Here is a 25,646-nt window from a genome sequence, read left to right as displayed (position 1 = left end):
TGAGTAGAATAAGAGAGTTAAATACCTTTCTGATTCTTTTCAATTGAGTCACTCTAAAATGTAGTTGGTTCTTGATTTTTGTGTTTTTCCTTTAATCATTAAATCCATTTCTTTGATCTGAAGATGGGGAAACAGTGTTCAGCAAAGCTATATAACTGACAAGGGTGCAGAAGAACTCTCTGAAGAACGAGGAAGAGGACGATAACAAAAAGCAGATGGCACGAAGGACCGGAAATCAAATTTGAAGCTCAGCCTTGTCACCAGCTTATGTTTGGTACTGGGAAACACACATCATCATTGTGGGTTTCATTCTTTTTGTCTATCAAAAAAAAAAATGACAATACACTTTTCTTACCCATGACACAAAGCGGCTATAATGATCGGATAAAATATCATTATGGAAAATCCTCCAACATGGTGTTTCTACCTGTTATTATCACAGGGACGATCTAGAACTCATCTCCAAATCAACACATGGCTTTTCCTACTCATCATTTCAGTCTCAGCTCAACCATCACCTGCCCAGTGAGGCCTTCTCTGACCATGCTAACTTCACTCCAGTCTCTCTCTACTCCACTAGTCTATCTTATTTTCTATACAGCATTATTTTGCTTCTTCAAAGTTTGTTCGATCATTGCATTGCTTCTAAAACAGAATGGAAGCTCCATGAGACCAGAAACGCAGGGTGTTTTGCCCACTATTGCATTCCAGTCCCAGGAAGTAGAAGTCAATCACTAAATATATGCTGAATGAATGAATGAATAAAGGTTTAGCACTGCGAAAGTCTTCAGACTTTGTCTAGTGTACATGCTTCCTTTTGCAAGCACAGCAACTGAGATTCAGGAAGGATAAATAACGTACTGAAGGTTGCACAGTTAATTGTTACAGGCTGAGGATTTTTATTGATTGATTGATTGATTATCTTTTCAGGACCACGCCCAGGGGATATGGAGGTTCCCAGGCTAGGGGTCGAATCAGAGCTGTAGCTGCCAACCTACACCACAGCCACAGCAATGCCAGATACGTGCCGCATCTGCCACCTACATCCCAGCTCACGGCAATGCCAGATCCTTAACCCACTGAGTGAGGCCAGGCATTGAACCCGCAACCTCATGGTTCCTAGTTGGATTTGTTTCTTCTGAGCCACGATGGGAAATCCAGGCCAAGGGTTTTGGCTGGCTAATTAAGTCTCATTATATAAGTTTCGGGAGTATGTAATATCAAACAGAAGTCAGTCTGTGAGAAATCCATGTATTTTACCACTAATGGAAAAACAACGCATTCAAATAAAAGTCAGTATGTACATGTGTGCACGTCTATTCTTCAAACCAGAAAAACAAGCGGCCCATCAGTCTGTTAAGGCATCCTCAAAATGCAGAGAAGACAGACTTTTGGACAAGCGGATGCCATGTTAACAATAACCAAGGAATTAAAGGCACTATATGAAAGCCAAGCCCTTTCACCCAGTCTGGTATAACTGGAAGTGACTAAGGTGCCCACAGTAGGCTGGGTTCTTGGTGGGATTCCCACACAGGAATGTTGAATGTCAAAGTGGATCCCTCCCACCCTGAGCCCTGGGTGGTTTGGCCAGCCTTGAAGGCTGTCCTCCTGTCATTTGGCTCCCATAAGACTGAAAAGATGAAGTCTTCAAGCCACAGCTCAGCTTCCTTTACCTCCAAGCTGTGAAACATGATGCAGTGCCCAAAAGAGCAGAAGCTCAGTCAACGGGGGCAGAACTGCACTCTGGTAAGTTTTCTTTATCTTGCATCATGGGTGGGCCACTCTTTTGTCCCTGGAGAGTACTGTATGTTAATTTGAATCTACATGCTTTTTGATTTGTATTGTTGAGCTGTATTTGGCTTTTAAAGAAATGTTTGTACATATTTCTCTCTTTTTCTCCTCCCAATGAGAGGAGGGGAAAGAAAGAAGGAAAGATTGCAGGGAGAGAGGGAAAGAGGAGGAAAATTGGTCCTAAATCTTGAGTGAACCTGGAATATTTGAAAATATCAATCATCGCTGCTGGGTTTTTTTAAATTTTTAAAAAAAATTTTGTTTTTTCCCCAATACAATTTTTTTTTCTACTGTACATGGAAACATCACTGCTGTTTTTGATCAAGGATGATAGATAAGGGTCAGCATAATAATTCATGCTCAAAAAAAGTCCCAGGGCATAGTGGTTATGCTGAGATCAGTTTCTATTAACTGGAGAAGGTGTTTGCTCAAACAAGAACATGAGATTGCAGATTACGTTACTGATAAGACAGTAAATTCCGGAACACAGGTCAGAGAAGCCCCCTCTGTTCCTAGAGATGCCTGGACAGACCAGTTTGGGGCCACTGATGACCTAGGATACGGTCAGAGAATGGAGCCCAAGAAAGGTGGTCACCACACTAAGCAATGCTCACAGAGGTATGGAGATGCTTAGCCTGAAGAAGAGAGGGCTCAGAGGGGACAGAGTAGAAAATGATTCTACCAAGTTATAGTTGGTCTGAAAATGAAACTGGTTACCTCAGACAGTCCTGAGTTATTCATTCCACGTTTTCTGACAGAGGCTTGATGACAATGACAAGGCATAACCTGGTCCCTGTCTGCTCCTGCAGCCTTCTCCTTTCTAATGTACTCTAGCTTCAGCTCCAGGCAGGCTGAAATTGTGGCCACTTCCTGAAAGATCCATATTCCTGTTCTCACGTCTTCACCATGCAGAAGCTCCCCTCAAGTCCCCAACCCTGCTTTCCCCACGATGGGTCTCCATTCATCCTTTATCCATATTTAACCAAATGCCCCTCTGGAAGATCTCTCCTGCAACCTACCCCAGGAGGGCTCACTGCCCCTCTTGATGGCTTCCCACAGCATCCTCTACTTCTCCAGTTAAAATGCCAGCGACCATGCAGTAAGGGTACATACTAAGTGAATGCATGGATGACCTGGTCTGTGCCACGCGCAACGTTAGGTGTTTTTAAATTTGTCATGGCATGTAATCCTAAAGGAGCCCGGTGTATTTGGTGCTATTAGCAGGCCCATTTAACAGACAAAGACACTGATGTGTAAACAGGTTAACTGCCATTTCAGTAAGCAAATCCAAAGTAGTGTGATTCCCAAACCCACACCTTCCATCCCCTCCCCCGCCCCTACACTGCTGTCCAGTTCAAGTCTGTTGTGCCATGTGGGTGCTGAGGAGGCTCTAAGGAGACCAGTTGATCTGACTCCCTCTGAGATGCCCTGTGATTCTGTGATACGGGGACTTCAGGGCCCTAATGGAACTGTGCTCACACCCCCGGCAAGCCACTAACTAGAGGTGTGTTGATGAAGCTGTGCACGTCATCCCTGAGTCCTAGTTTCTTCTCTGGCCATTGGTGAAATAATGACTCTTCCCAGACGTTCAGAGGATGAAAATGAGAAGCTGTAGAGAAGACACCGTGCAGGGCGTCTAGCATGACGAAAGATTCTGTGACGGGTCAGGAATCTCCCCTTTCCTGAAGGCAGCAATCTGTCTGGGCTACCTTGTGCCAGTTAAACTGCATGGACTTGGTAACTCCTGTTTTGGTTAAACTGCTTTCATTTTTTTTCTTTTTTTTAAAGGGGAATCTGAGTTTTTGTTGGCAAGTGATTGAACAGGCCTTGGCCCAGCTTCTGGGCCCCCGCAGTCCATTAGGGAATTTACGAGGGGAGGTGGGGGACCATCAACTCAAGTACTCCCTTCAGAGGCAGTACTTACAAAGCCATCAATTTCCTTAACAAAGACCACTGGCTTAAAGGCCCCTTAAAGCAGCGTTATTTACACAGTTCTCCACTTCCTTTTGAATTCTCTGCCTGGGGGGCAGCTTACCTGCAGTCCTTCCCAGCTCCTAGTTAATTAGGCTCCCTCCCAGAAAGGAAAGCAAGGGGAAACTAGAACTTGGTTTTGAAAAGCCGCTCAATTTGGGGGTTATTAGAGAGTTCACCAAAGCCACTGACGCAGCCTACCCTTATGCTTATACTGATGCTAAGGTTCTAAAACGGGTGGCCACAGGGACGCTGCTTTGTAGGAAGGTAAAATAATGCTCAGAGAATATTAACGGCAAACACACCTAGGGTGCTTTTTAGCTCTGTGGTGTATCAATATTGTAATACTGCCGTTTTATATATGCCACACTAAAACAGCTCCCACCCCGGTTTATGGCAGAACTGGGATTTGAACCAAGCAACCAAACTTCGGAGCCTGGGCATGGAACCACCATACTAAGCTACAAAACTTTGGCCCCGAGATGACAGCTAGAAAGTGGAAAGGCTGTAATTCCAAATGAGGTTTGTCTGACTCTAAAGTTCTGCCACACTTTGTTGCCTAAAAAATAAAACTGTCTATTAAGAAATATATCCTTCCTTCACTCGTTTATTCTATATTTACTGAGCCACAAATTATCTGCCAGGTCCTGGACGGAATCCTGGCAAGTTGGATGAATTAAACCAGGCTCGGCACTCCAGGAGCTCAGGGGCTAGTGAGAGAGGGAAGGAAGGAGCTGATTGGCTACATAGGATTTTGTTCTGAGGTAGGAGATGCCTCAGGATCACAGAGGAAGGACCTTCCATCCAGCCTCATCCAGGATTCAGGTTTCCCTGAGGAGGCAACACCTGGGCTAAACCTTTGTCAGGAGGAATGGGAAAAACACATTCCAGGCAGGGGGGCTCTGTGAGCAAGAGAAGGAAGCTCCAAACAGGGTAGCAGGTGCAAAGCCCAGAAGAGGCTGAATGTGACGGTGAGGAATCCAGACTTATCTCCAAGGCAGTGCAGAGCCACCTGTGCTTTCAAAACAAGGTGGAGGGAGTTTCTGTCATGGCGCAGTGGAAATGCATCTGACTGGGAACCATGAGGCTGCGGGTTCGATCCCTGGCCTTGCTCAGTGGGTTAAGGATCCAGCGTTGCCGTGAGCTGTGGTGTAGGTTGCATATGTGGCTTGGATCTGGCGTTGCTGTGGCTCTGGCACAGGCTGGTGGCAACAGCTCCGATTGGACCCCTAGCCTGGGAACCTCCATGTACCACCACAGGTGCGGCCCTAAAAGGACAAAAGAAAAAAAAAATCAAGGTGGAGAGAATGATGTTTGCATCTGGGGAGGCTGGATTTCATTATACTGGAGGATAGACTGGAACAAGCAAAGATGGGGAGCCAGGAGCCCATTAGAATTCTTGTACAGTAGTCCTGGTCAGAGCTGAAGTTAGGGGAGTCAGAGTGAGTCCCTCTCTTAGGTAGGGAGAGAGAGGAGGGATTGATTAAAGAGGGGAAGTGTTCAAGGTGAAATGGGCAGAATGGGGTGACCGGGTGTGGGAAATGACAGAGAGGAAAGAGTAAAGGAAGTTTCCCAAGCTTCCAGTTTAAATGTATGGTTGGCTAGTGGCACCAGCAGTTGAGAGTGAGAAAAACAGGAGCTGCAGCAGGTCTAGGGAGAAAATGGTAAGCTGTCCATTAGAAGTGTCCAGTCTGAGCACCTGGGAGGCATCTGATAGAATCATCAGATATATGAGTCCATAGATCAAGAAAAACGCCTCAGACTGAAGACGGAGATTTTGGTGTTTGGGGTTTTGAGTGACAGGGTCAGGGAGAGAAGGGGAAGTGAGCCTGCTGTGGAATCTGGGAGAATGACTATTTAAAAGGGAGGCAGGACAAGTCTGTGTAGGGATGGCCAGAGAGGTTAAGGAAAACTGGAAATAGGTAACATTTCCGAGGCCCCGGAAGTTCAGAAGTTCATGAAAGATCCAGGTCACTTGAGAGAAAACATACTGGAATACATATCCACTTAATCGTGCTCTTTAATATAACCCCCTTTGTGGCCTGAGTGATGATTCTCAACTTCCTGCTTGACCTCTTCCAGGGACAGGGTGTTCTTTACTTGAAAGAACACGATTATTATTCTTAATAACCATAAGAATCAATATTTACTGATCCCTTTTTGAAGAACAGGAATTATCCCACACCCAGCAGATACGGCAGCCTCAGTGCCTTAGCGCGGACCTGACGTGTAAGAGGCGTTCAACGTATGTGTGATGGCTATTCATAAATGCATAAAAAAATATATCACAGCTATCCTATAAAATAAGGAACTTCACTCCTGCTTCGCAGCTGGAAAAAAGATGTTTGGGGATCAAGCCTGGAGAAGTGGTCCCCAGTGCCGCTGGGTCAGGTCCACTGGCTTCTCCTCTCTGTCTAGGAGTTGTCTTGGCAAAAGGCACAAAGACAGATGAGAAATTCGAGGGGTATAAGATGCTGGGGGCAGCCCTCTCGTTGGTAATGAGGCTGAACCCTCGGGTAAGAACGCGTGGTTTTGGACTCTTGAACTGAGGGACCAGCTCCAGCCAGCACCGATTACAGTCCTGCCAACAGCAGTTGAAAGTTTAGTTCAATCTTATGGATAATTTGGGCCGGGTTTCTGACTGGTGTTGAAAGCCAAAAATCACTGATTTCTCTTCAGGACAGTTTGCCAAGAGTACTTTGTTGGCCCTGGAAGAGCATCCGACTGGGCGGGGCGGAGGCTGATCTTAAGACACTGCGCCTAGCTTGTCATGCTTCTGCCCAGAAACCACTGCTTGCTGTGGGATCACATCTCCCCACGTACCCACCCTGGCACTTCCCTGAGTAGCCTTCTTTAGGATGGGTCTGCTCTCAGTACCACAAGAGAACCCTCATTCTGGACCTTTATAGGGGCAGAGCCGCTGCACCTGGTCTTACTGACCCCAGGGGGCTTTCATAGACTCACTTTTCCTCTGACCCCAGGGGTTTTTCATCCTCCTGGTGTCCCCTCACCAATCTCAGCACATCTTTAATGACCCCTTCTCTCTCAAGTCCCCCAAGAAGGACTGCTGCTGCTGCATCTGGCCCAGCACAGAGCTTTGTATGCAGCAGGTGCTTAACACAGACACACTTTTGTGTGAGAAGGGTCACCTTTGTTTCAAGCTGTCTTTCCAGGACCCCCGTGGCTGCTGCCTTGGGGAAAGAGAAGGCACCGCTAGCACTAGAGAGGGGGGCTGCAGATACCAGGCAGGGAATATTTTTTCTTTCTTTCTGGCAAATTAACATTGAAAATTCAGTCCCCTAAAAATTACTAGAATTTCGGATTTGCTTTATCTTAATTTCTCCTTGGTACTTAATCAGTCGCAGCTAAGAAAAAGTTGCATTTGGTTTCTCTCTCTGTTAAGTAGTTAATGATCTGTAAACAAACACTTCAGACAGTGTTTCTTAGAGACCCTTGGATACTTTTGTCATGTGGAATTCCTTTTGCACCTTGCTTGGTTTCCCCTTCTCATTATCTGTTTGCTGGTAGGCTGTTCAGCTTTTGAGAGGTCACATTTTTTATTAGATAATCTTAATGATTAAGAGGTAGCATAAATTTGTGGTTAGGCCTGAGGGTTTAAGAGCCAGACCTCCGGGGTTGGAATCTCTTACTGGGAACCCTGAGTAAATGACTTAACAATGACTTAACATCTCTGTGCTTTTTCCTTATTTATAGGGTCAACGCAATTAATCAAAGGAGTTATGGGGGGAAGCATTACATTAATTAATAAGGAGCAATCTTTACTGCTATGACTACAGTTTGAGACGACGACGAGCTAGAAGAAGGGTGGATATACACACACACGTCTCATCACTCTTACTTGTCTTGAAGATCGTATTTCTGAGGAGGGCACAGGCTCCTCTAGTTCTGGAGTTGGGCGGATCTTGGTTCAAGTCCCAGTTCTGCCCCTGCTTTACCCCTGCTTCAAAGCAGTCATTTCATCTCCCTGAGCCTCAGTTTCTTCTTGTGTAAAATGGGAGTAACAACCCCTGCCTTCCTGCAGCCTTGAGAAGACAGAGAAAGGAAAGAGAAGTGCCCTGCGTGGGGTAGATTCCTGGCACAGGATGTGACCACTCGCCAAAGTTTGTTTCCTCTTTTTTTTTTTTTTTTTTTTTTTTTTAGGGCTACACCAATGGCATATGGAGGTTCCCAGGCTAGGGGTCTAATTGGAGCTATTGCTGCCAGCCTACACCAGAGCCACAGCAATGCCAGATCTGGGCTGCGTCTGCGACCTATACCACAGCTCATGGCAACACTGGATCCTTAACCCACTGATTGAGGCCAGGGATCGAACCCACCACCTCATGGTTCCTAGTCGGATTCGTTTCCCATGCGCCACGACGGGAACTCCTGTTTCCTCTTGTGCTGGTTTTCCAGCTCAATAAATAGTTACTGAATGGAGGTCACTTTCTCAAAAGCCACTTAAACAGGTGCGACTCTGTTGTCTCATCTGGCAAGTGGTGATGACAATTCCTGGTTGCCAGAGGTGCTGTGGGTTTGAAATGAGACAATGTAGTAGGTTTCTCATAAATGTCCACATGCCCCCTTCCACAGCCAGGGAGGATCCAGGATCCTTTGGCCACTCTCCTACTTCTGGGTACCATTTGACTCAGTGCATCAGACAGTGCCTAGCTCTGGCTGGATGCTGAGAACACAGGGGTGGGCAGGGCAACTTCTTCTTTAAAGGGAAACTGACGGGTAAACAAACGAAAAATGTGGGCAGTGAATGTCATTACAGCTAAGCTGCTATAGGTCGAGGGGCGAGATGGATGAGACCCATCCTCTGCCTTCTCTCTCCTGCCCTGTTGTCTGTAGTTGGCTGTTCTTTCTCCCACCTACAGACTCATCCATCTACACAGCAGTTGGTCAGCAGCTTTTTCTGTACAAGGCCAGAGAGTAAATATTTTGGCTTTGTGGGTCACACAAGGTCTCTGGGAACTTGTCAACATTGAGACCAAGGGGCACAGTTGTGTTTCAGTCAAATCCGATCTACCCAACAGGCAGCACATCAGGTTTGGCCGTGGGCAGAGTGTTCTGCGCCCTGATCCAGGCAAGCATGCACCTGCCTGCCATGCCCGGGACAAGGCTTGGCTGCGAGTATAGACGGCACACAGAGGATTGCCTTCTCCTTTCATGCCCGAAGCAGCCTCTCCACGGGCCTCAGGGCCTGGAGGAGTAGTGCCTGCAGGTCCAGCCCCTTTTCTCTCCCTCCTTTCTTAGCACCCAGCCTTGACCTCCTCAAAGCTCTTTCCTGCCTTGAGGATTCAACAGTCTGAACTTCTTGCAATCCTCACTCTGTCACTCTGCTCCCCATCTCCCCAGTGTGTCCACTTCCTATTCAGCCTTTGAGTTTCAGCGTGGATGCCGTGTCCCCAGGGAGACCTCCCCTGGCCCTTCCACGGGAAGGGGGTCCTTCACTTACAACTCCCCCTCCCCCACATATTTCTGCTCCATGGCATTTCCAACAATTACACCTCAGTGATTATTCTGGTGTCATTTCCCTGGCCTCCCTACTTTACCGCTATTTCCTTTGTAACTAGCACAGTGCTTGGCACACCGCAGGCATCAATGAATGTGTGAATAAACGGCATGACGTGATCCAGCAGCCAATCTGCCCCAGCTTCTGTCTGGTTCTGGTGGCACATGTTGGAACACATAGCCAATTTATTTTGCAGACTATAGCAGTGGGGTTTCACGCAATCCTGACTGCCCATCCATCATTTTATTTTAAGCATATTACTTCTCTGTCCAGAAAGAAAAGGAGGATACAATTAGGCTTATATCCCTCACTTGCTTAATATTTCAATTTCCCCCAGGGCACTCCATTCAAGTGGAGATCACAGCTCATGAATATTAAATGTTTCTTCCAACCCACAGTGGTCCCTAAGAAAGAGCAGAGAGCCAGGAGCTAGGAAAGACCCCTGCCCCCAGGCCTCCCCCCCTTCTCCTGGGCTACCTTGATCATGATCGCCCAGAGGCACAACAAGGCACCTGAATGGGCAGGCAGGTTTCTGGTCACTTTAAATGCCACAAAGAAGCCCTTGTTCTTGGCTACCGAGATTCACCTGCCTTGGATGCAGACTGCATTTCAAATGCATACATCAAAGTTTGGTCTTAATTCTTCCAATTCAGGAAAGCTCCGGGTCCTTCTGAGCCTGATCCCTCCCTCAGAGTCAGGAGGCCATCCTGGGCTGAGGGCAAGAATTCCTCCCTTCTGGCTCAGAGGCCATCCTGTTTCTTTTCATTCCTGACTGGCCTCTCTGTGGGGTAGGCCCCCCAGGCTTCCAAAGGAGGTGGTAAGCCGTGGTTTGGGGCTGGATGGCAAGCTTGATCCTAACCGGTGCTGACTCAAGGGTGTTTGAATGCATCCATCAGACCTCCTGGCTGAGGACTTCAGATCTTTGGGCCGCCCCGCACAGCAGCCTTCCGCCCCATCGCCTCCCTTCCCTGCGCCTTTGTCCCCTCAGTGACCCCCTCTGACCCTCTGGGTTAAAGGAATTCCTTTCTCCTCCCCAAGCCCTCATTTCTTTTAAAATGCACAGTTTAAAAACAATAACGATCCGGGATTTAAATTCTGGAAGTCAGGGCTGACAGGGCCCTGGGGAGCTCATCTAGTGAGCCCCCATCACCTTACAGCTGGGGAGAATGAGATCAAGGGACCTCTGTCACTTCTCATGATGGCAGGATTCTGCTCAGGACCACTCTTCCCAGAGAGGGACCGTGGCCTTTGCATCCCTCACCATGGAGATGGGTGGTGAGGATGGAGAAGATGAGGCAGCGTTAACTGACCGTGTTGAGAGCCCACGCACTGCCATGCACGGTGCTGGATAGCTGCTATTTCCATCTCTCTCAACAGAACTGTGTTATCATCATGTCCATTTCCCAGAAGAGAAGACGGAGACTCAGAGAGAGGATGGGGGCTGCCCAAGATGACCCAGGTAGTAATGATAACCGATAGACTTTGACCTCAGGCTCCTCTGGTCGCCTGCACATTGCCATGACAACGGGATGAAGTGTCAAACTCCTCCCAGGCTAAAAAACAATGTGACTATATTCAATGGAGGATGAGCCATTAAAAGCAAAAACACAGCCCCCCACACAGAATGGCCCTGTGTCAATGGCATGCGCTTTGTGCAGCGGAATGTTTATAGGGTGATAATAACTGAAAATTGTCATTTTCATGACTCATGAAAAAGGCACAGGAAGGACGTGTACATTCACTTTTGTTTCCTGCTGTGTCCATGGCACCAAAGCAAAAATAGTGAAAAAGAGGCTCTCTACTGCTTTTTGGGGAGTTTGTCTGGATGCTGGACTTGGTCTTTAGTAGCAGGCAGGCTGGATTTAAGGTCTTCTCTGACAGTCATTAGCTGTATGACCTAGTGCCTGAGTTTCCTCATCAGCACAATGAGCATTCTTATTCTGAGTAAACGGAATCATTGGAAAAAAGGGGGTTCTTAGCACAGAAGCTGGTACAGTTAGGGGCCTAAAAACTGAAATAACTTCATAGTTACATGTACAGACGCCGCCTATGCACTGTAAATGCCATCTCTGCTATTTCTAGCTGTGTGACCTCAGGCAAGTTACTTAACCTTTCTGAACCTCTGTTTCTTTCCTCTACAAAACTAAAATAATAACATTCTGTCTCTCAGAGGGCTCCGGAGAGGGTCGATATAGCTTTCAGATTAATGATATGAACAATAATAACAACAGCAGCATTAGCAAGCACAGGTACCATACCTATGAGGTCTCACCATTTTACCATGCTTTACATACATAACCTCATCTCACCCTCACAACTGTGAAAAGCAGGAGCTATTACTAACCCACTTTACGGATGAGAAAACTGAGACATGGACAAAGAGTGTTTCAGCCCGGCGTTTCACCCCAAATCCATGTTCTCAATCGCGACGGCATGTGTCGTTCTGCCACTACTAAGCATGCCACCCGTGCCAGCTGGCAGACCTTCGCCCCGTCACCTTCGTCTCCACTTCCATGATTACCACTAACATTCCTCTTTTCTTTTGTTTAAAGACCTGTCTTCAAGTCAAGAGAAGCTTGATTTCAAGAGGGTCTACGGGTGAAAGTCCCTCCGTTTTCCACAGAGGGAGGTCTGAGGGACTGGGTGCCACTGGGAGACGTTTTATTTATTTATTTATTTATTTGTTAATTTCAATTTTTTTTCTTTGTAAGGTGAGAGGTGGACCATCTATTATGATTTCACATGGTTGGAAAGAAAAAGAATACATAAAGGCAACTCCCAGCAGAGCACACTCTTCCTCGTCTTCCACAGCCCCGCCCCCTACCAGATGCTGTTTTCCTTTTTAGTCATTGTTGTTCCAAAGTCTCATCAGAACATCCACCAAGAAGACATGGCGATTCATCTTCTTGTTTTCTTTTCTCGCCTTGGCTAGGAGCAGGCCAGGGCGGGCGGCGTGACAGAGGGGCCGCAAGGCTGGCTGACCCCCGCCCCTCCCAGTGACTGGTGGGGAAGTGGATTGATCCCTCCTCCGCCCCCTTATCTGCTTGCAGATAATTGAGTTATTGGCCCTGGCTCTAGGACAGGGCTAGAAATGTGGTGTCCGGACCACAGACAAAGTAATGCTAATGGCAGGGAATGGGGGGAGGGGGCAAGGAAGAGAGACAGGCAGGGAGTGTGTGTGTGTCTGGGAGAGACAACGTGGGGGTCCGCTGGCTTTGTTTTCATAACTGTATATCAGCATCAAGCAGGATTTGAAAGCCCAAAGCCCTTAAATGGATGTTTGACAAATTGAGGATTGCTCACTGTCAGACAGGGAAAGAAGCCTGAGGGCCCCCCACCCTTTGTCTCTGACCAAGGGAGAAAATGAGGCTCAGAGATGAGATGCAAAGCTGCAGCCTAGGTTCTGGAGTCTGAGCTGAGACCTGGACCAGCTCTCCTGAAGGATGCTGGGTGGTGAATCAACACCTATGAGGAGTCCTCCACAATTGCACCTCCTGTCATAGATTAAACATCATCTCCGAAGGTAGTGCATTTCTAGCACCCACTCAAGATCTATTACTGAGTATTACCCCTTTTGGGGATGCTTCACCTTTTGTCTGATGAATTTGACCATTACCTTCCCTCCTTCAGCTTTTATCAGCAGCCTGTCTGTAGTTTATGACTCAGGGCTTTAGAAACAGAATTCCCAATGCTATGAACAATGCCTCCAGCCAGAGCCTGTGGGGATGGGGTGTGGGGAGTTATCACTTTACTGATACCACATTTTTTTAGCTGAAACCTCATGCCTGGTGTATGTTATATTTTAAAAAGGGGGAGGGGAAGGACAAGATAATTTCCACATTGCCGAGGATGCAGCCTCATTGCCTAAGAGGTCTTGTGGGTGGTGTTCCTTTTAACAAGCAACTTATTATGTGTTGGGAGATGAGGGCTCAGGGGGTGGGAAGTGGGGAAGGGAAGTCCCAGGGTGTTGCGTAATAACACAATGGCACCTTGGGAATACTTCCGGATGTGTGGGCTTCTCCAAAGTGAATGAGAATGCCACCATAAATCTGTCACCCACCCTCACACTGGTGTTACCAAAGCCAGGAAAAACATTAGCCCAACTACATGGTTGGTGACAGAAAATTAAAAAAGAAGAAGAGGAAGGAAGGAAGAAAATAAATGGAAAGAAGGAAGGGAATCATTCAGCTGGGGGAGGCAGAGTAGAGAAAGCAGAGGCTGTCCACTGAGTCTGGAGAGGGGATCCCAGCTCTATGAGCTGTGTGACCTTGAGCAAGTTAAGGCATCCAGTAGGTCTCAGATCCCTCACCTGGACATAAAAGACCTTATACAGTTTCATCTTAAACAGAGGCGCATGACTGACATAGGGCCTGCCACCTCATGGTGGCCTATTCCTGACCATCAGGCCCCCACCCCAATGCACCCACCACCCACACCAGTATACCCAGAGGAAAGTAACAGTTAATGTGCATCAAGCACATCCAACTTGCTAGGAAAGGGGCTAAACCTCACAGTATCTTATGACAACAATCTTCGGTCGGGATTCTAAGTGACAGTCAACAGAAAGCAACTTGGGCTAACTTATGCAAAACAAGCAAACAAACAAAATCTATTCAAAGAATATTGGATACTTATGGAAGACTCCCTGGGAGGGCTGGAGAGTGCTTTGATGCCCCATCCCAAGCTCAAGATTAGGTCCCAGGGCTGAGCCTATGAAGACATCTCAGAGCTAAGGCTCCACCAAGTCATGTCAGCCCTAAAGCTAGATGCCATCACGGGTACGTTGGAAACACATGGACTGTGGCCATTCCCACCATCATCATCAAAATGATTTCTGCACAGTCTCTAGGTCTTCTGATTCAGTCTTGGGTTGGTGTGTCTGTTTGGGGGTCAGGGGAGAGGGTAGGTCACGTGCCCATATTCAGCTTCAAGGGGAACTAGGAGGAAGAGGTGTTTGCATTATTGATTTCTGCCTCTGTATTATTACAATAAGGAGAGTTCTTTCCTAAATCTAGGAAAGGTATTCAGATAGGAAGTGTCCACAAGAACTGGTAAATATCTTCCACAATTAAATCCTAGGGTTGTTACCATTTTTTGTATGAGGACATTGAAGCTTAGCCAAGGTCACATGTCTAAGCCATGGTCTAAACCCAAGGCAGTCTCATGCAAGCCTTTTGTCTTGGCTACCATCTTGACCACTGTCTTGACACAAGTAATGATAAAAACAACAGCCACCGGCAAAGCCTCTCACACGCCAGCCCCATTTCTCTGACTCATTAAAGTTGGATCTGCTGGGAGCCACAGTTTTGCTGTCCATTTCTCAGCTATTCTTCCTAGAGCCATGGAGTCTGTCCCTGGAATACAGTTCCTAGGAGCTGGGATCTCTGGACAGACTCCTTTCTTCCTGGTTCATCCCGTATCTCTTCATGTCTCTATAATGCAATTCTAAGTGGTGAGGTTGGGGTGCATAGCTGAGGCCCTTCTTCTAACACGACCACACTCAATATGCCGCGGGAATAGAGAGCTTTCCCTGGACACCCTCCACACCACTGATGGTTTTGTGTTCCAGTCCATTAATTCATTACGTGAATTGTTCCATAGCAGTGTGTCCCCTGCTCACCCCCAAGGCCCAACAAAATGGAGAGCTGACTTTTAGGAAAAAAAGGTTTTTTCAGGAAGCTGAGCACAGTAAGCTCTGAAGTCAGACTCTGGGTTGAAGTCCCAGTTCTACCTCATTAATGCATATCCCCCATTCACCTCCCCGTGCCTCAGTGTCCTCTTTTGTAAAAGCAGGGAAATAAAAGAGTTGCTATGAGAATGACAATTGATAAATACGCTTGGCATATACTATGATTGGGTGTTGATTAAAGCGCATCATCAGCAGCAGAACACGTAGGATCTAGTAGAGAATGATAGCAAAGAGTTAGGATCTCTGAGGCTCCAAGTCTCACCCTTGAGGCAAGTTCCCTCATTTTCACTCCTCTCCTCATAAGCATTTCAGTCAACACAGCTTGAAAAGTGTGATGGACTGCGGTCATTGTGGCCAAAGCGTAGGTAGGGAAGGAACGCCCAGGAAGGTAAAGCAAGACAGGACTGCACTCAGTCTCCCAGGCCCTACCACTGTATGCATAAAATTCAGTGATTTTCCTAGGAAATGTTGCACTTTTCACCTCTTTGCACTAGGCTCCAGCAACCAATACTATCCAAGACCCCAAGACCATAGACCAGCAAACGTTGTCTCCAAAGGGCCTGATATTTAAGGCATTTTGGCCCATGGGGTCTCTGTTGCAACCACTCAACTCAACAGTTGTAGCAAAACAGCAGCCACAGAGAGTAAGAAATGGGGGTGCTGCATTCCCAAACACTTTCTTCACAAAGAGGGGCAGTTGATCAGGCCGGTTCCACGGACGGTAAGTGTCCTCACTTTACCCTCTCCTACCTTCTTCCGGAAGCACTGGAGTCACATGCCATTCTCATGCCGTAAAATAGCTGGATGTTTCCTGGCAAGATCTGAGTGTGATGGTGGGTGTCGTGAAGGTGATGGCAAAGGTGAGAGTTGGTTCAAGCAGAGCTCACAATTATGAGAAATAGTCACACCTCTTGGAAATTGTCCCCCAGAGCTGGAGGTAAGGCTCTTGGAGAGCATCAAACCCAATCCTTTCAGTTTATGGGAGGTAACCTGAGGCCCAGAGTAGGGAGGTATCTTGGCCAGCTTCAGGCAGCATAGCTGGGACCAGAGCCTGTTTTTCTCAAATTTAGTCCGAAGCCCTTTTCATCCTACTGCTGGGCTCATATCATCAGGTTTTCTTACGGATTATACTCGAATCAACAGAGAATACAACAAATCTTTGTCCTTTAAAAACCAAAGGCCCTGCCTGTACACTCTTTCATCCTCCCTCTCTCCCTCCAGGTCTTTCTTTCTTCCATCTACAAACAGTGGCCAGACACCTCCACTGTGTTGCTCAGTCCCACCCCGGATGCCAAGGAGACAGCAGGTGCTCAATAAAGGCATCTTGGAATGGAATAAAAGGCAAATGACACACGGTAAAGACCTCGTGGAGCTCACAATATACCAGGAGAAGAAAGGTCTAAAAGCTCCCCTGCAATGCACTGCAAACGTGAGGACCTGATGACATTTCCTCCCCTTTAGTCCTCCTAGAAAATTGCCTTTCTGTGAGAAATCTTCCCACCAACGTTTTCATCCCTTCCTTAGAAGGAGCACCTCTGTCTTTTGTACTTGCAAATGAATTGTGATTAGTTTTCACCTCCAGCCCAAGGGATTAGCCCAGGGACCTTTGATCTTCAGGTATCGATTTGCATCTTAAAGGAAGTATGATCTCATCTGGACCAGCTCAAAATTCCATCCCTGCCCCCCCAACCCCTGTCTGTTTACCAGCCCCAGGGCTGACCAGGGCCTCCCAAGTGGGGCTAAAACAACAGGATCAGCTAGACTCCTGGAGAAGGCAGAGGAAAACAAATTTCCCATTTGACTCCTTAAAGGTGGGAAAAGGCCATTTGCTTTCTAAACACAGGCTGGTCTGCTATTTCTCTTCCCTCAAGTCAGAGAGACTGCCCCTGGACCCTGGCTAGTGGTTGTGCAGCATGGTGAGCTAAGCTTTTGTGTGTGAGAATCAGACAAAATGGGGTTCAAGTCCTGGTTCTGTCTTCAATCACTTCTAACTGGTGTGACTATGGACAAGTCTTATAATCCCTCTGGGCTTTTGGGTTTTCAAATCTCTAAAGTAAGGATAAAAGCCTTTAAAAAATCTATACTAACAACCCTGGACAGCTGGCATGAAGGACAATAACCTTTGCAAGGTAAAGCTGGATCAACAGAGTGAACCATCATCTAAGAGCCCATAAGCCGCATGAGGGCAGGAATACCTGCCACGTGTTTGTGTCCACTGCTGTGGCTGTTTTAGTGCCTAGAACAGAGTCTGGCCCCTAGGCGGCGTTCAATACACACGTGTAATAGAAAGGAGGGAACCACCATTTAGTGATAACCACTGCAGTCACTGTACCTGATTAGCCACTCTGCATTGTCCACTTCTCCAGCCAGACCCAGAGAAATGATAAAGGCTTACCAATGCAATTGAAGGAAACTTCCTGTCGGCAGAAGAGGGAGCAGCCATCCCCGCTGACCTTGTTCATGTCATCGCATTCTTCACCTTCGCTTCTGCAGAGTGGACACAGAAGGGACATTCGTCAGATGAGCTTCAGAACCACAGCTGGACATGGAAAAGTCCCTCTCTGGGGCCATGAACTTTCTGATGAGGCCTTGGGTAAGTCCCTTTCCCTGTCTGAGCGTCTGTTTCTTCAAAATGAGATGAGTACCAGGGGTAAATGGAAGAGATTCTATTACATTTGCCTTACTGTGTCTTTCTTTCTCACCTCCCCCCCCCCACTTTTTTTTCCTTATTGGCCGCACCTACACATATCAAAGTTCCCAGGCCAGGGACTGAATCCTACCCACAGCCTTGACCTGTACCGCAGCTGTGGCATGGCAATGCCAGATCCTTTCACCTACCACATTGGGCTGGGGATGAAACCCACACCTCAGCAGTGACCCGAGCTCCTGCAGTGGGATTCTTAACCCACTGTGTCACAGCGGGAACTCCTTATTGTGTGTTTCTCATGGCAAAGGAGAATCGCTGCTTCAGACTCATTCACTGAGCGCTCCTCAGCTGAGTTAGCAAGTCAGAGGGGAGAATGACAAGGGCGAAGGGACAAAGAATGGAAAGACCTCGGTCCACTGTGCCTGAGAAATCTCACCTCTCTTTTAAAACAGTACACTGGAAGGACATTTTGGAGTCTCTACAATATAAATGCTATTCTTCACCGTGCCCTGCCTTATTCCTGTCCTCTGCCTCTTGTGCACTTAAAGGTAAAGCTGTTTTCCATACACTTGCTCAGGTTTCATCTTCCTTAGATCAGAAAACATTGCCTTCTCCCCTGGGTGTGTCATTTTATGGTATCAAGAACTTTAAGCCCTATGCTCTAGGAAATACAATGCTTCCCCCCACCCCCGCCTCCAGCTTTTTTTTTTTTTTTTTTTTTAGGAATTATTTCCATCACCTAAGGAAGATTCTGCAGTGGTTAGGAAGGGCAGAAAATAAGCCATGTTCTCTGAATTCAATGTAGGAGAGGAGAAGGAGGAGGAACATCTGAAAAACTGGATGGGCTGCCACTTTCTAAAAAATCCCCATCCTCTGAGAACTAGAAACCTGGGTTCAGGGAGTTTCCATTGCAGCACAGTGGAAATGAATCTGACTAGTATCCATGAGAATGCAGGTTCGATGCCTGTCCTTGCTCAGTGGGTTAAGGATCTGGCATTGCCGTGAGCTGTGTGTAGGTCACAGATGTGGCTTGGATCTGGTATTGCTGTGGCTGTGGTGTAGGCCGGCAGCTGTAGCTCCAATTTGATCCCTAGCCTGGGAACTTCCACATGCCGAGGGTGTGGCCCTAAAAAAAAAAGAAAAAAAAGAAAAGAAAGAAAGAAACTTGGGTTTAGATCCCCATGTTCCAAACTAGCTGCGAGATCTCAGATAAGCCCCCCGCAACGCCCTCTCATCTTCCTATATTGGACCATTTAAATCAGTGACAATGAAAAATAATTAAACTTTCCATTCCTTAGTCATGGTGAGTACATTTCAAGTCCTCAATAGCTGGATGTGCCTGGTGGCCACTGTATGGGACAGTACAGAATCTATTCCCACTGTGGTAGAGAAGCCACCAGCCGATGCTATTGGAGATGCTGACACTGAGTCTTCTCACGGGCTAAAATGAAAAGAACTATGCCTACTCCTTAGAGCTGGTGCAAGGACGGAATATGACCTAATGTGGCTGGCCCAGCGTGTGACACAATGGATGCTAAGGGAGGCACAGTTCCCCTTCTCACCTGGTCCTGGGAGGTCTCCACACAGTGGGTGGTAGTTGTCCCTCCTTGACCAAGATGGGACCTGTCACAGCATGGAAAAGGCCTACAGACTCTACCTTCCACCAGGGCAATTAACACTGGGAAATGTTTGTTGCTTTCAGGAGGTGTCCGAGTGGCAGGATGGTGCCTTGTCGTTGATCCTTATGATGAGTAGCTCATTGCATGGATCTTGGAAGAGCCACCCAAGTTCTCTCCTGTCTGCAGACCCATGAACAGAGAATTCTATATTCCAAGCTGGGCCCATATTCCAGTCTCTGCCAGCAAGTCATGCCTGCTAGAAACTGATGATAGCCTTGTGCTTCCTAGCTATTTCATGAGTTATCTGGGGAGAGATTTTTTTCTTTTTTTCAACCTGGGCTGGATTCCCTAAGCCACAAAGAACACTTCTAGCCTTCCTTCACCACTCCAACAGTGTGTTCTACTGGTTTAGGTAAAATATCAGGGTCACCACAAATATTGTCGAGGCGTCATTAGAGGCAGGATCTGAGAAACCTTCTTGGACCTCCCAGGCTGGAGGGGATGGCGGTCTCTGAGTCCAGAGGCAAGGGGCTCCATCTATCACAGCTCTTCTCACACTGACTGCCTCCTCCTGTTACTTGAGAGTATCCTATCCTAGGTGTAAAGATGCCAAGGGCTGTGACAGAGTCTTGGTCAGCTTGGCACCCCCCATGCCTGGCACAGTGTCTAGGACAAACCAGCACAGCCTCTCCTCCACTCATTTGATTAGCAGGGCTGTGGGTCACAGCGAGGCAGTGGTGAATCTAGAGAAGAAACTGAACTCTGAGCTCAAGGCTTGGTTCTGCCCCTTACTGGGTGTGTCGGCATTAGAAAACCTTGTGCAAGAGGGGTCCTTTCATAAAATACGGTAATAAGACCTATCTCATAAGGTTGTCGGAAGGACTCGAGGAGAGAATAATGAAGCACAGTGCCTCCTGCCTCGTAGAGGCTCAATAAATATTTATAATTGTCATTATCAAAACATTCACCCAGTGCTTTCAGCCCCCAGGGGCTTCACAGAATGTTGAGTCTACCTGTATTTCTTTGTAAATTCCTTTGCATATATATAGCCAATTAGCATGTCTCGTCCCATGAAAAATCCAATTAGCAAAGATGACATCTCTTCTTTGCCTCCAAGTTTATTATATTTTAGTTTTTTGCTTAGGGGATCATCCTAAGCTGCATTCAGCTTTCTACAAAGTGGGTCAACAACTATTTGGTTCCTGCAGGGAACCTAACAAGGATTTGATGTCCATGTTGCCTAAAAATTCTAGGTTTTAAAAAAATACTAAAAAAGCCAAACAAACAAACACTTTGTAAAGAATACTCTTTAAATTACTAGTAGTAGTAGTAGTTTTAGATCAGTGAGAAGAATAATATTTTTGGCAGTTTTCCCAGTGACTTCAAAACGGACAGACTAAATTGTAGATCAGGTTCTACCTCTAGTGAGTGTCTTTTTTTTTTAATCCCTTGTGCTAAATTAGAAAATCCTAAATCACACTTGTGGGTTATCAGTGATGAAAGTGAGTGTTTCCTAGATATTCAGGATATGGAGCTCAATCTTGGACCCACAAATGATGGGGCAACTTTTCTGGAGATAGTGTTGCTCCAATGTTCAGTGTTCCATCAGACAACAGCTGCATCCAAAGCTAGAAGTCCATGTCCTAATGTGGCAGAGAATGGCAGCTGTATTCCCTGTCCCCAATTTCATTACATTAAGCACCAGAAATGGTACCTTCCTGTTTGGCTATTGCATTTGGTCAGGGAATTTTAAATATACACAACAGCACACCATCAATTTCATGCTCTGGCAAGTGGGGAGGTTTATCCTCTATGCTTGAGAAGTTCAAATTCTTGGCAATCAGGTGGTTTGCCTTGTAATACAACACTTAAAAATCCTTATATTATCTCCTCGGTATTGAACTCTTGATATTTCAGCTTTGAGATTGTAACTGTAGGGTATTTAAGGCATGAGTATATATTGCTGAGGTACATCACTTCTGTAAGCCACTTGAAATTGTGCAAACGATCATCGGTGGCCTTATCAGTGCAACATGAAAACAAGAAAGTCATCCTTATTTCAAAAACTCGACTTAGTACCTTTCTTGTAACAGATGTATACTTTATTTGCTTTCTAGGGTTGCAGCCGCAGCATATGGAGGTTTCCAGGCTAGGGGTCTAACTGGAGCTACAGCTGCTGGCCTACACCACAGCCACAGCAATGCCAGATCCAAGCCACGTCTGCGACCTACACACAGCTCACGGCAATGCCAGATCCTTAACCCACTGAGCGAGGCCAGGGATCAAACCCGAAACCTCATGGTTCCTAGTCGGATTCTTTTCTGCTGCACCACAATGGGAACTCCCTAGACATATACTTTAGTGTGTATGGGGGAGCAGAACCTGGCACATACCACAGATCATTTTGCACAAGTTGAGCAGAAGTAACTCACTGGCCCTCATCTGATCATATCCTTGACATCTACTTCTCCCTTCAATGCTAAGTCATCATCAGAAAGCAAACTGCTGGCTAATAACTGATGGGTATTCCCACACAAAATCTTTCCTTGCATCACTGTGTTATCTTTGCTGTGTTCCTAGCTGGTCCTTCCATCCCACGCTTCCAGTTGATATTACATACCACAAAATGATCAGTACCAAATTAAACTGCTCTTGCCCTTGTGTACTAGTGTGAACCAAAAGAAACAGTCATGAAGCACTTCTCATACACATATTTGTACCACATCTGTGAGCAGATTCATGTTCTGTACATTAGTGGTTTCATCTGACTGTGAAACAAATTCTCTTTTCACTGTCCGTCCCCTTATGGAAATAGTCACTGCATTCCATGTTTCACAGATATGACGTGACACCCAAAAGTGCTATTCAATGAAGGAATTCTGCCAATAGCTTGTCGCGTCATCTCCATATATAATATTGATCACGAAATCTGCCGTTAGTTTTAAAAGTTCCTTAGCAATAGTGTGACATGCAACTGTGCTAGCAATAAGGAAAACAATTTTAGCAATAAGGAGCTTAATTGTGAATGATTTTTGGTCTCTTTTTCATCTCTAGGGACAACACAATTCAATTGAGGGCCAGAAAACATTTTTGCACTTATTCTGGAGGAAAAAAAACTCAAAGGTTTACTGTTTTGTTTTGTTTACACAGTGCAAAAATCTTGATGGCTTCTTGCCACTGTTTCTCAGTTGCATAACATCTTGCCCTGTGGACAAGGGAATGAATGGACTGATGATCCAATAAAATTCTCTTTTTAGACACACAGCTTTATATTTTCTAGTCACACTTTTCCTTTTTTTTTTTTTTTTTGGCTGCTCGTATAGAATCTTTACACTTACAGATTCATTTGCCTCCCTGTGCTGATAGTCACATTTGATACTCACTCTGGAGTATTGTTTACTCTATATGGTTTCAACATTATAGAACCTTGGAATATTTTACTATCTTTATGAGCCTCTGACCCACTTTGTAAATTGTTGATAGAACAGGATACAATGGAAATAATAGATACATGTGCAGTTTTAACCACTATAAATTGTAACCAGCAAAGAATGTAGAAATGTTTTGACCTAGGTGCACTGTGTCTTGTTGACCGAGTAAGGGCTGGGGTGGAAAAGACTAATAGTATCCTTGTGGCACATATAAAACAATTAGCACACACATACAATTGTGTGCTCAAAAGAAGAATCACTGCTTTTCCTTTAAGACCAGCAAACTGCTCTGCAGACAAATTTATAGACTGCTGGGGACCCCTGGTAACTCATGGCTCATCCACTGAATGGCACCCCACAAACTCTTCTACAGGGCACCCTGACCATCTAGGCCTAATTAGCATCACCTCCCACCCCTCTTTAGTGAGACCTACTTACTTCTGGATGATGCCATCACCACAGTACCCACTTCCATGGGTATATATGACAGCAGGTGATGGCTCACTCTCTTCATTGCCTGAAATAGTGATGACCCAGTACTGGTACACACTGCCGAGATGCAGATCCCTGGAAAACATAAAGAAGACTATTAACTACACAGACACAAGGCTGGGGGCAGAAAAAATGGATCCCCTTGAGGGTATTTCTACCAGTCTTGCTTGTTTTTGATATCACATGCATATTTAGCTATCCAGTAATTTTTCATGCCTACTGGTAATTAGGGCACTTTCCCATGCATGAGGAGCCACACTAAGATGTCACAACAGAAACAACCTAAGTATCCATCAACAGAGGGATGGCTTAAGAAGTTGTGGTATATATACACAATGGAATATCACTCAGCAAAAAAAAGAGAATGAAATAATGCCATTTGCAGCAACATGGGTGCAACTGGAGATTCTCCTACTAAGTGAAGTAAGTAAGAAAGAGAAAGACAAATACCATATGATATGACTTATATGTAGAATCTAAAATATGGCATAGATGAATGTATCTACAGAACAGAAATAGACTCACAGACATAGAACACAGACTTGTGGTTGCCAAGGAGGAGGAGGTGAGAGAGAGATGGACTGGGAGTTTGGGGTTAGTAGATGCAAACTATTACATTTAGAATGGATAAGCAATGAGGTCCTACTGTATAGCACAGGGGACTAAATACAGCTACTTGTGATAGAACATGATAGAAAATACAAGAAAAAGAATGTATATGTATGACTGGACCGCTTTGATGTACATCAGAAATTGGTACAACATTGTAAATCAACTATACTTTAATTAAAAAAAATCTTAAAAAAAGGCAAAATTTTAAAACAATCTAAAAAAAAAAAAAGGTGTAGTATCAATTATGTATGACCAAGACTATTACTAGGTACTTCTAATCTTTAGTTTTAACCTTTACAATAACTCTGGTGGATAAGAATTGGATGGTATGTGGCCCACAATGAGGGTGTTTGGAGAACGCCATCCAGGAAAAATTATTGGGGTAAGCCACCGTATAGAGGTGGGAAAGCACCATGCCAGATTCTACGGGAACTGTCTGATCTGTCCCCCTCATTTTAAGACCCAAGCAGAAACCCTGTTACAAGCAAGCAAGCCCTTTCCTCACATTTCACATCCAGTGATTCTCCACCTCCCTGCCACTTGTTCCTCCCTGTGTTTCTCACTCTTGACTGAAATAATAATGATAGCTATATCTATTAACTGAATGTCAGGTCCATGGCTAAGCACTTTCCATGTATTTTCTCATTTGAGAATCAACACAACACTACATGGGGACTAGCATTTTCATCTAGATGATGAATCTGAGGCACAGAGTGCTTAAGCGATGTGCTTATAACCATAGGCTATGAAATGACATCCTGCATTCTGTCTCCCTAATCCCTAGATGGGCCTGTTTTAACAATCTTATCCCTTCTAAAAGGGGATCTTTTTCTGGAACTGAAATGCCCACCACTGGTTCCTGCTAGACTTCCAATTTGCCTAGACTGTATCTCCCCTCTGCTCCCAAGAACCTCTGAGGGCAGAAAGCAATGCTGTTCTAACTTCCTTGAACTCAACCTCATACCAGATTACCACCCTCCACCCCTGTCACCCCTGTTACACCTCTCAGTTCCCTGCTTGAATTCATCCTGCCATCAAAGGAAACTGGCCATGGCCAATGGTCCTCCAAGGCAAAGAGATTTATCTACATGGCCAAATCACCATCCCTATTTCCTTTTTGACCATTTTCTTCTTCTCCTTTTTTTTTTTTTTTTTTTTTTTTTTTTTTTTTGCTTTTTAGGGCCACACCTGTGGCATATGGAGGTTCCCAGGATAGGGGTCCAATTGGAACTGCAGCTGCTGGCCTACACCACAGCCACAGCAACACCGGATCCTTAACCCACTGAGTGAAGCCAGGGATCGAATCCTCAACCTCTTGGTTACTAGTCAGATTCATTTCCGCTGCGCCACAACCAGAACTCCCCTTGACCATTTTCAAAGGGAGATGTTATTCTTCTCTTTTATCTCTCTCTGCACCAATTACTTACTTTTAAATAATAAAAAGTGTCTATGCAGGAAGAAAAAACACCACAAAATGATAACGAAGAGAATTCCTATCAGATTCCAGAGGTGGGATGGGGGGGCTTTCATAAACAAAAGGAAGGTGACAAAAAAATCTACAGTCCTCCTGCCCATCTGTTGTTTCAGCTGCTGGCAGGGCCAAAGCTGTTTGGATAAGGCCAAAAAGATAACAGGTGCAGGGACAACAGACAGACAATGTCTCCTGACTCTTAATACAACAGCAAACTGAAGTTTATGAGCACTGAAGGAAGCTGGTGAGGAAAGCTGCCTTCATGAGAAAGTTGGGCTCATTACCCCGAAGAGTGTTCTAACAGTGTTGGAGCAGATACTAATATTGAGGGTAGACCAAAAGTCCCTGGGGATTCCATTAGTGCTCTGTCTGTGAGAACTAAGTAGGCAAAATATATAAAGATCT

The 25,646-nt window shown here is 45.8% G+C and overlaps 1 protein-coding gene across 1 annotated transcript in view; it reads right to left on the bottom strand.

The window, feature by feature from the left end:
* PAPPA (pappalysin 1) overlaps window positions 1–25,646 on the bottom strand; it is a 240,318-nt gene that overhangs the window by 107,328 nt on the left and 107,344 nt on the right. The window contains 2 exon segments of the mRNA XM_001926753.7: window positions 17,365–17,456; window positions 23,105–23,233. Coding sequence (XP_001926788.5) covers window positions 17,365–17,456; window positions 23,105–23,233 — 221 coding nt within the window.

This window comes from Sus scrofa, chromosome 1 (genome assembly GCF_000003025.6).
Source record: "Sus scrofa isolate TJ Tabasco breed Duroc chromosome 1, Sscrofa11.1, whole genome shotgun sequence".
NCBI lineage: Eukaryota > Metazoa > Chordata > Mammalia > Artiodactyla > Suidae > Sus > Sus scrofa.
This window is presented reverse-complemented; position numbering and strand designations above follow the sequence as displayed.